Raw genomic sequence first — 11410 nt, 5'->3', positions numbered from 1 at the left:
AGAAACTTCATGACCATTAATCACAGTTTTTGAAGTTCATGTAGGCAAAAATCGGAAAATGTTCATCCCCGTAATGCAACACACTTTGGAAGGTGGTGACCAACGACAGTTACCAACCAACTTGACAAAAGTGATCTGCTTGAACGCGCCCATTTTCGCCTGTGCTGCTTCTGACAAGGAATTTCACTAAGTCTACTTTTAAGAGCTTTTTTTCATCAATTGTACACAAGACACGATTGAAATTCGACTTCTGCTTTTACTCAACTCCTCTGAAAAACACATACATACACAGGTTGGAGCAGGGGGCTGCCATTGGGCACTAGTGGAGCAGTTGTTGTGGGAGGTTTAAGTGCCTTGCTCAAGGGCACAACGGCAGGCAATGGCATCTAGGATTTAATACCAACAACCTTCCGGTTGCCAGTTTACTTACCACCTGATATTTTCCATCAAACCCAGGATTCGAACTGGCAACCCTCCGGCTGGAGGCTCTCCTTTAACTGGTAGGCTACCTTTCGCCCCATGCTTTGTACACCCGAGGCAATATTAGGCTATCAATTAATAACATCATTGACAAAACTGCTACATTTCTGTTTGGTTGGGAATCATTGGACAGCTATTGTCAAATACAGTAGCAGAGATTGAGACTTGTGGGACTGGCCCAAGACATCTGTAATCCACAGTGTGATGTGATGCCCATGACCCAAGAAGGTTTAGTCTATTTGAACAGTTCTGTTGCAATGCCTCCCATCAGAACAAGAAAAATCTAAGATTTGACCTTTTGTTCCCAAGTCCTTCCCAAAGTGTAGGCCTACCCACAATGCTAGTCTTGGAAAACCCAGACCAATAGCACTGTTGCATTCACTTTAAGCTGGAACATTAGACAAATTGCCTCCCAAAATGTACCGTCTACTAACAATGTGATGTAGTGTACTAGTGTAATTGTTCTGTATGTCATCAACTTTTTGTTGAATATAACATCTGGAATAAAATACATTTATGACTGAAATCAGTTTATTACAAATTATATGATGGTACAAATCAATGTTCATGGTGATGAACAAACTGGTCCATGACATCTATAAATATATTCAGTACAACAAAAATAATTAAATAAATCTGGAAGAACATAACCGTTTAATTTAGAAACAACATTGTAGCCTTCAGTCTGACCATAACCTCAGTCATAGAAAGAAAAAAAAACTTTTGACATATACCTGACAAATATTCACATAAAGTTTGGTTTGCACTTTGCAGTAATTTTTTAAAACAATTTTTAATACAGCTTATACTTGAGTTGCATGCATTGTAACAAAATGTATATTTAGAAGCAAGTAGCTCAATGCTGACATCACCCTTAGCAGCAGAAGTGACAATCAGCGCGATAGTCAGATGTCTGTTCTGGGTAGATGACAAATCCATACATTCTCAATGGCTTCAAGGTCAGTGAACACCATGGCACTAATGATTGTTAAAAAAAGCTTTGCTTTTAGCATAGATATGGTCTGTTGTAGGCTTAAGTACTTGACAGAAATCAAACTGATAAGCACTACCCTAAAACAGCCTGCCCTTGAAAGTTAAAACATTGTGAAATCTACATTTCAGCCACAAGTCATTGTATTTACTGCTTAATTAAAGGTACTGCTTTATTTTCAGTTCCACCCATGGGTTATGAGGTGTATCTCAATGAAAAAGTGCACATTTGGTGAACTAGCCTGAACCCAACTAAACTACATAATTATGGTACACATGCACTTTCACAAAATATTTTTTTGTCAGTTCTTATTCTTTAACTTACATCTATAAAGCATTCTTCGCACACATTCCCACCTATCCCAGCTGCCTTGGTAGACGGCGGGAATAAACTGTGACATTGGCTCAGCACACAACAGATACAGAACTCACAAGTGCTCTTAGTGCACACACACCAGGGGAGGACGGCTGATGATAACGGAACGGAGCAAATGGAATACCATTCCTCTGATTCTGCTCCAGCCATTACCACTAGCCCGTCCTCCCCAATTAAGGTGCCACCAACCTCCTGTGACACACACACATACAGGGGACAATAAAGAACTGCTCCATTCTACCTTTTACAAAGCTAGCACACCACGATACAGTCAATTTGGGGCAATTTACTCATTTGAAGCATCTAGGTTAATTAATCGCTTCACTCTTGAATCCTTAAGCGTTCTCTCCTTCAGACAGACCAGAAGAAGCTACATCAGTACCATACTATCGACTACCCTGACAGAAATATAGTGCCACTGCCAATAACATGAAATCACAACCATAAAGCTTCATCATTGATACAGCGTCATCCAAAGCTTGGTAGAGAATGACAAAATGGACAAATTCATTCATTCAAAATGACAGCATATGAAAATATTTTGCCAAGTATGTTTTTCCCCTCCCTCTGATGCTGTTTATTGTATACTGTATTTATTTGGAATCTCAAACATTCTGATACACTATCCTAACATTCTCTACACACAACATTCATATAGAACACATCTTCAGAATTTTCACGATCAGACAATCAACTTTTAAAAAAGTAAGAGTGGTGGTCCGTTCATTCAGCAGTAGCTTTTTGCCAGGCAGTAAAATGTCCCAGTCGCTCAGGAACATTTAATTAATCATATTTTACAAGACAAGCACATAACTCTAATTCTGCCATAATATTGAAGCAGTCCAGCACATGTTCTCATGGACAACTAGTAGTGTTTTTTTATTATGATTATCATCACTATGGTAACAAAGAATGGGCAAGGATGTAGCCTGTCTTATCTTGGTCATCTTGCCAAACCTAGCATGGTTGCTGTCTGATCAGCTATAACATTCCACTCCTTGCCAGTCATATCATTTGCCAAATGACAGGAGTGGCTAAGAGCTGCATGTTAGCTGAAAAGACTGGTACCCAGACTAGGCCAAGCCTACAGTACTGGGCAACCACACATCGCACATAGTAGAGTAGAGTAGACAAGGCATATGGACATGATTTTGTCCACAATCCACTATTTAAAGCAAGCAACAAGTTACCACTTCTTTTACCCAGCTTTGCCTACTTTTACTTGAGCTTGTGCAATGTGGAAGAAGCAATTCTAAACAGCGCTACTCAGTTACACCTTTACCAGTCAAAACCCATGTACAGTATACTGTGTCATGATGGTTTTATATTATAACCATCAAGAGATGCTGCAGAGCCCTGGGATCACTGATCAGGCCACAACGTTTGCCCCTTTGTGTCCTCGAGTGGACCTCTTGGTGCTTTCGTTGGTGTTGTGTTTGGAGGTGGTGGGGCTGGTAGAGGGGCTGGCCCCACGCTGTCTGTCTCCAGGCCCAGTGGGCTTACTTGGGGCTTTCTTCTGCCGTAAGGGGGACCTGGTGGCCTGTCCAGCAGAAGTAGCAGCAGCCACCACTGCCACCTTAGGTTTCCCAATGCCAGCTCCACCAGGTTCCACAATGCTGTTGATCACTACAGAACCAAAGTAACATTCAGTGTTCTATTCAATTTCATTGGCTAACTGGATCATAAGCTTTCAGCTTTATTTAGATGTTCTGAATATGTTATGCAGATATGAGGCCGTTCAGGACAAGCAATTCAACATTACACTCCCAATCCATTTTAGGAAGATTATAACAAACAAAAAAACAAGCCATGTGTAACTCTTACTTTCTAGTTGTTTCTGTACTCTTCTCAGCTCATTCAGGATGGAGGAGATTTCCTGTGAGAGTAGAATTAAAATGATGACAATTAAACATTTCCCCATATATGATGACCTCAATTATACACCAAAATGTCTACCAATGTAAGATGTGTGGCTGGCAAATGTTGTACCTTATTTGATGTTTTTAGGATGGGTACTTCGTTTTCAGCATTGATCTTCGCTTCAATCTCCTCCCAGGCCTCAGTCTTATTGTGGAATAAAACCCTGATGGAAAAAAGACTAAGTATAATCTAACTGAGCCAAGCAGAGATGAAATAATGGATTAGCTCTTTTCTATTTAACAGAAACACAAGGTGAGAGCTCTGAGGTACATCAAGTTCCCTTACTTCATTTTCTCAGCCAGCTGTTCTGTGTTCTCCCGAATGGCCTGAGAGAGCTGAGAAACAGGGTTCAACATCAGATTGTCCAAAATCACCTGGAGGGAGAAAATGGCGGACGTCAAACACTCAAGTATTCCCAAAGTAGTTTCACCCTCCTAAATATACTTTAGTCTAATTCCCAGCAGACCAAAACTAACTGCAACAGATCCTTTTGTGTAGCCTGAGGGCCAGTTTGTTTATGCATGAGCCAGCTTTGCTATTTGTTATATTCCTAGGTTTCCAAATCATTGATAGGTAGTGAAAGTACTATTCTAAAAGGGACAAACAAGTGTTAACAGGAAAGTGACCTCTTCACGGTTCCACCGTGGCTTAGAGCTTGGGTCTTGGTCATTCATGTTAGGATCCAGGTCCATGACAGCGGTAGAACCTGGCGATAGTAGAACCTTCTGGTAGTTTAAGCTGGCTTCAGGGATATGTTGGACCAGCTGGAAAGAGAATAGAATCAGTGCATGGTCCGCCCTTTCTGAACAACTGACATGACCATGACTACTGAGGGAGTCAGTGCCTCAAGGCCTTCTACTGTACTTCAAGGGCACAGCGAGAATAAGAAGTAAGAATATCTTTGTTTTACTGTCCTAGAGAAAAATCAACCAGAGTGACTAGTGCTTTGTGATCACATGCTCCAAGGCAACATGCAGGGGTGAGAGCAGTTGAACTGTGAGCAGTGAATTTTAGTTTTGCTGGGATACAAGCCGGAACAAAGTTACATTAGTGAAATGTGAAAATGTGCCTGTTACATTGAGAGTTGCAGTGAAAGTCTGTAGTGAGACAGTGGCAGGCAGGTTTTATGTTCCTGAAAAGCTGTCACCATAGAAGGTCCTTAGAAACATAGAACATCCCAGTGTCATAAAATATAAGAATCTGTAGCTTGACAATCCAACAAAATACCAGTGTTTGGATTAGTGATGATAGCATGACTTGTGTGAGAGCACGGAGGTGAAGGGAAAGAAATAGAAACCGTTGCAGGACAGCGAGAGACAGAGAGAGAGACTGTCTAAAGTATCTGAGGTGTGCACCTGAGATGGGAGGACCCCTCGCAAAGATGTATATGGCCTCTGTACAGTAGAGAACAGAGACATGCTCATGAGAATCTAAGACATGATAAGGGATCCTTTGCACTTGTCACTGAGCCTGTACAGAATATTGATGTAAAATATTTAGTGGCACATTGGTTTAAAAAAAAAAAATCCCATAGGCTGCAGTGCCATTGTATTATGCATTGGAACATTACAACAGGATGGAAATAATGTGAGGTACAGGCCAGAAGGGCATATTTGAAGTGCATTATGGGTAGTGGGCGGGCACACCTCTTCCCGGCTAGAGATGGGGATGGTGGAGGCGGGCCCGGGTGTGTTGGGTGCCGAGCTTGGGGAGGGGTTTGTGCCCATTCCAGAGGAACTCTGGGATTCCCCGTCACCCGCCACTTCATGGATCTCACGGGCCAGAATGGCAAGGTCCTTGGCCAAGTCCTGACTGAGCCTGGGAAGACACAAACACAAGTCACGGCCATTTAAAAAATACATACGTACAGAATGCATGTTCCACAGCTTTCAATCATGAGGCTCGGTAAGTGGTTTCAGGTGATACACAGTCAACCCATAGTTAGTGCCATTATGTCACCCTACTTTGCTATCTCGGCGCTGTGTGTGGTCCAGTTCTGGTAGTGGTCAGTCTCATTCTGGACTTCGTCCTCCTCAGTCTCCAGTGAGCCGGACTTGGACCGAGCGACTGCTGCTACTGCAGCCTTCTCCTTCTGAGCCCGGGGGGTCTGTGTGGCAGCAGACGTGTGGGAGGAGCGTTTGTGTTTGGGGGTTCCAGAGCTGGCCTCATATTCCTCCTCAGATGTGGAGGTATAGTCTGAACCTTTCTGCCTTCGACGGGAACCTACCAGAAAACAGCAGAGTTCATTTGACCAACCTCATTAAATTACAGGATTATTCCTCCCAGAAAAAATAAAATAGTACACTCTAAAAAAATTCTCAGATAGGAAGATCGTAACAGTAGACTAGTCATTCACATTAACAACATTATTCATTGCCAGACCCTTGGGATTACTCCACAATATTGATACTGAAACATAAGTACGTAATACACCATCTACAGTGCATTTGAAAAGTATTCAGACCTTTTACTCAGTACTTTGTTGAAGCACTTTTGGCAGTGATTACAACTTTGAGTCTTCTTGGGTATGATGCTACAAGCTTGGCACACCTGTATTTGGGGAGTTTCTACCATTTCTTCTCTGTAGATCCTCTCAAGCTCTGTCAGGTTGGATGGGGAGCGTCGCTGCACAGTTATTTTCAGATCACTCCAGAGATGTTCGATTGAGTTCAAGTTCAGGCTCTGGCTGGGCCACTCAAGAACAATCAGAGACTTGTCCTGAAGCCACTCCTTTGTTATCTTGGCTGTGTGCTTAGGGTCGTTGTCTTGTTGGAAGGTGAACCTTCACACCAGTCTGAGGACCTGAGTGCTCTGGAGCAGGTTTTCATCCAGGATCTCTCTGTACATTGCTCTATTCATCTTTCCCTCGATCCTGACTCGTCTCCCAGTCCTTGCCACTGAAAAACATCCCCACAGCATGATGCTGCCACCACCATGCTTCACCGTAGGGATGATGCCAGGTTTCTTCCAGATGTGACCCTTGGCATTCTGGCCAAAGAGTTCAATTTGTTTTTATCAGACCAGAGAATCTTGTTTCTCATTGTCTCAGAGTCCTTTAGGTTCCTTTTGGCAAACTCCAAGCAGGCTGTTTTTTCTTTTACTGAGGAGTGGCTTCTGTCTGGCAGCTATGCCATACGGGCCTGATTGGTGGAGTGCTGCAGTGATGGTTGTCCTTCTGGAAGGTTCTGCCATCTCCACAGAGTGACCATCAGGTTCTTGGTCACCTCCCTGACCAAGGCCCTTTTCCCCCGATTGCCCAGTTTGGCCGGGCGGCCAATTCTAGGAAGAGTCTTAGTGGTTCCAAATCTCATCCATTTAAGAATGATGGAGGCCACTGTGTTCTTGGGGACCTTTAATGCTGCAGAAATGTTTTGGTACCCTTCCCCAGATCTGTGAATCGACATAATCCTGTCTCGGAGCGACCACCCGGTTACTCAACACTGCACCTTAGAGGGTACTGCCCTGTATACATAACATGGAATCACTGGTCACTTTAATAATGTTTACATACTGCTTTACTCATTTCATATGTACTGTATTCTATTCTACTGTATTTTAGTCAATGCCACTCCGACATTGCTCCTCCTAATATTTATATATTTTTTAAGACATTAAGACTTATGTCAATGAGGTATTTCTGTTTTCTATTTTTAGTAAATGTGCAAAAAAAATACACTGCTCAAAAAAACGAAGGGAACACTAAAATAACACATCCTAGATCTGAATGAATGAAATATTCTTATTAAATACTTTTTTCTTTACATAGTTGAATGTGCTGACAACAAAATCACACAAAAATTATCAATGGAAATCAAATTTATGTCTGGATTTGGAGTCACACTCAAAATTAAAGTGGAAAACCACACTACAGGCTGATCCAACTTTGATGTAATGTCCTTAAAACAAGTCAAAATGAGGCTCAGTAGTGTGTATGACCTCCCTACAAAGCCTGGGCATGCTCCTGATGAGGTGGCGGATGGTCTCCTGAGGGATCTCCTCCCAGACCTGGACTAAAGCATCCGCCAACTCCTGGGCAGTCTGTGGTGCAACGTGGCGTTGGTGGATGGAGTGAGACATGATGTCCCAGATGTGCTCAATTGGATTCAGGTCTGGGGAACTGGCGGGCCAGTCCATAGCATCAATGCCTTCCTCTTGCAGGAACTGCTGATACACTCCAGCCACATGAGGTCTAGCATTGTCTTGCATTAGGAGGAACCCAGGGCCAACGGCACCAGCATATGGTCTCACAAGGTGTCTGAGGATCTCATCTCGGTACCTAATGGCAGTCAGGCTATCTCTGGCGAGCACATGGAGGGCTGTGCGGCACCCCAAAGAAATGCCACCCCACACCAGGACTGACCGACCACCAAACCGGTCATGCTGGAGGATGTTGCAGGCATTAGAACATTCTCCAAGGCGTCTCCAGTCTGTCACGTCTGTCACATGTGCTCAGTGTGAACCTGCTTTCATCTGTGAAGAGCACAGGGCGCCAGTGGCGAATTTGCCAATCTTGGTGTTCTCTGGCAAATTAAAAACGTCCTGCACGGTGTTGGGCTGAAAGCACAACCTCCACCTGTGGACGTCGGGCCCTCATACCACCCTCATGGAGTCTGTTTCTGACCGTTTGAGCAGACACATGCACATTTGTGGCCTGCTGGAGGTAATTTTGCAGGGCTCTAGCAGTGCTCCTCCTGCTCCTCCTTGCACAAAGGCGGAGGTAGCGGTCCTGCTGCTGGGTTGTTGCCCTCCTACCGCCTCCTCCACGGCTCCTGATGTACTGGCCTGTCTCCTGGTAGCGCCTCCACGCTCTGGACACTACGCTGACAGACACAGCAAACCTTCTTGCCACAGCTCGTATTGATGTGCCATCCTGGATGAGCTGCACTACCTGAGCCACTTGTGTGGTTTGTAGACTCCGTCTCATGCTGCCACTAGAGTGAAAGCACCGCCAGCATTCAAGTGACCAAAACATCAGCCAGGAAGCATAGGAACTGAGAAGTGGTCTGTGGTTATCACCTGCAGAACCACTCCTTTATTGGGGGTGTCTTGCTAATAGCCTATAATTTCCACCTGTTGTCTATTCCATTTGCACAACAGCATGTGAAATTTATTGTCAATCAGTGTTGCTTCCTAAGTGGACAGTTTGACTTCACAGAAGTGTGATTGACTTGGAGTTACATTGTGTTGTTTAAGTGTTCCCTTTATGTTTTTGAGCAGTGTATATATATATATATATATATATATATATATATATATATATATATATATATATATATATATATATATATATATATATATATAAAAAATGTTTTTCACTTTGTCATTATCGGGTATTGTGTGTAAATTGAGGGAAAAAAATATTTACCTATTTTAGGATAAGGCTATAAGTAACAAAATGTGGATTAATTGAAGTGGTCTGAATAGTTTCAGAATGCACTGTATGCATAATATGGGTCCAAATCTGTTTAACAATCATTTACATGCACATCAAAAAATAGCTGTGTGATGATGTACGGTCAGGAGCTATGTTTCTATGGAAACGGCAGCAGGCAACAGAGGGCATCATCACACTGCTTCGTAGCGAATACACTGAGTTCCTATAGGACAAGCCACAATACAGCATACCCGCATGCATCTCACCAAGGACAAATAGTCACATTCACTTTGAAGGGTGGAAAAGGTCACTTCAACTCAGTGTCAGGCTCTGTTTCAATAATCTGATGACAGAGTATATTACCTTTAAATCATGATTTACAGTTCAGGATAGAAAATGTGTTCTCTGCAGTGCTTTGAGCAAGTTACTTGATGGGAACTGTGACTATAATACTCACTGGTTGTGCTGGAGTATTTAGCCCCGTTGGAGCGTGTGCGGGTGAGGAGCTGCTTCACGGGGGCTCCGACCCCTCTTGTGGCCCCCTGCTTGGCCCCTGCTTCACCCACTGATGTCTTTCTGATAGGCCCAGTTGATTCTGCACTCCTGTTGGAGAAGCCAGGCCGGGTTGTAGGGGTCGTAGTGGAGGACTCGTTGTCACTAGGCGTAGTGAAGGAGCCTGTTCTCTTCCTTGGCATGGCCAAGATGTCCAGTCTGGAGAGGAGCTTCTTCCCATCAGCAGACACCTTGCTAGAGGCACCAATGTGGTCTGAGTTCTGGGACCCCCGGTCTGTCTCAGTTCCCTCGTTGTCAGAAGTCTCTCCCAGACGTGCCCTGCGCAGCATGGATGCCCGTGTGGGCCTTGGTGCTGACAGGCTGTTGGAGCGGATCAGTGCCTGCTGTGCTGCACTCTTGGCGGTCTTCCCATTGTCCTCTTTCTGTAGGGGCGCTATGAGCTTCTTCTTACGGCTGGTGGGGCGGGGACCGGTGTCATGGTCAGAGGCAGTGTCAGGCCAGTGCTGACCAGAACCCTGCTGGCCCTCTGATAGGTCCAGGGAGCCACGGTTCCCCACGCTGCGCCGCATCTGGAAGCGCTTGGCCTGCTCGGCCTTGCTGCTGGAGTTATCACTGGCTGCCACGTGGCTGCGGCGTTTCTCTGACAGACGCTCGCGGGCCGTGGGCTGGCGGTGGCCCTTCCCCTGGACAGATTGACTGGAGGAAGATCTCTCCTTCTGGAAGCCACCGACGGTCATCCTCTTCTTAGGGCCTGTGGTGACAGGGGTGTTCTTGTTGCTGACCAGGCTGACGGTGCTGGCTGTATCCACATCTGATTCCCCAGACAGAGAGTCGTCCATGTGACTGGAGGAGCCTCCTCTCTTAGAGCTGCGTCCGGAGCCTGAGGAAGGGAACGTGACCTCCAGAGAGGAGAGAACAGCGTCTGCTTCTTCCCTGAGGAAGGGCTGTGGGTCCTGGGTCGTCTCTCTCTGCTCCATGTCTCTCAAGGTGGGGTGACTGGAGATGTGTGGGAGCCTCTTGATCTGGACATCATCACTGGGTCGCTCCTTGGTGAAACTCTCCTGCCTGACGAACGAGGAGGACCCCAGGATGTCTTTACTGGGGTCTTTAGAGTCTTTGTCCTGCTGGGAGTGGAGGTTGGGGGCTGAGTTGTTAGGCTTTACGCCCGACCTCCGGGGCTCGTGGCTGCTCAGGTGCCTGATGAGGATGGTGGTGGGGGAGGTTTTGGCAGGGGTGTCTCGCCCCCTCTCAGGCCCCTGAGACAGAATAGGGCTTCGGGCCAGGTCCGGCTTGCCTGAGCTGCCATCCTCAGACCCAATGTAAAAGGAGGTGGACTTGGTAGACTGAGTCGGAGACAGCTTATCTTGACCCTTATACTGAGGTCCAGTATCCCCGGGCGAGGTAGCGCCACTCTTCCTCCCCTGGCTCTTCCTGGTCCTCTCCAGCAAAGAGCCATCGTCAGAGCGGCTGGCGTCACTCAGGCTGTCTGGGTCTACATCCTCCTGGACACAAAGACTCTGAGTGTTGTCCTGATGCCGGGGTGTACCACTACTCCTCTCCAGGGTGGGTTCAGGACCTGGGTAGATCAGGATGCTGGGGTTGAGGCTCTCTGGCTTGTCTCTGTCTCCAGGTGGAACCTGGGGAAGCAGCCTCCTGGTCCTACAACTCTGGCTACCCTCTAACTCAGAGTTATCCATGCTGTGGCTAGGTATCAACTGCACATCTAGGAAAGAGAAACATTTTAATTCATGCTTTTT

At 45.5% G+C, this 11410-nt stretch overlaps 1 protein-coding gene across 4 annotated transcripts in view; it reads right to left on the bottom strand.

The window, feature by feature from the left end:
- Positions 1-999: 999 nt before the first annotated feature.
- The window catches only part of LOC123995163 (centrosomal protein of 170 kDa protein B-like), a 28867-nt gene continuing 18456 nt past the window's right edge, over positions 1000-11410 (bottom strand). For 2 of the 4 annotated variants that reach the window (XM_046298567.1, XM_046298570.1), the window contains 9 exons: positions 9598-11376; positions 5731-5989; positions 5413-5584; positions 5122-5160; positions 4393-4530; positions 4052-4140; positions 3836-3929; positions 3671-3722; positions 1000-3472 (listed from right to left, as the gene is read on the bottom strand). In XM_046298567.1, the coding sequence (XP_046154523.1) occupies positions 3216-3472; positions 3671-3722; positions 3836-3929; positions 4052-4140; positions 4393-4530; positions 5122-5160; positions 5413-5584; positions 5731-5989; positions 9598-11376 (2879 nt within the window). In that variant the 3' untranslated portion in view covers positions 1000-3215. The remainder of the gene's footprint in view (positions 3473-3670; positions 3723-3835; positions 3930-4051; positions 4141-4392; positions 4531-5121; positions 5161-5412; positions 5585-5730; positions 5990-9597; positions 11377-11410) is intronic. The other 2 variants (XM_046298568.1, XM_046298569.1) reach the window with 2 other exon arrangements.

The sequence above is a fragment of the Oncorhynchus gorbuscha genome, linkage group LG14 (genome assembly GCF_021184085.1).
Source record: "Oncorhynchus gorbuscha isolate QuinsamMale2020 ecotype Even-year linkage group LG14, OgorEven_v1.0, whole genome shotgun sequence".
Taxonomy (NCBI): domain Eukaryota; kingdom Metazoa; phylum Chordata; class Actinopteri; order Salmoniformes; family Salmonidae; genus Oncorhynchus; species Oncorhynchus gorbuscha.
Note: the sequence above shows the minus strand (reverse complement) of the source record. Positions and strands in the feature narration are given on the sequence as shown.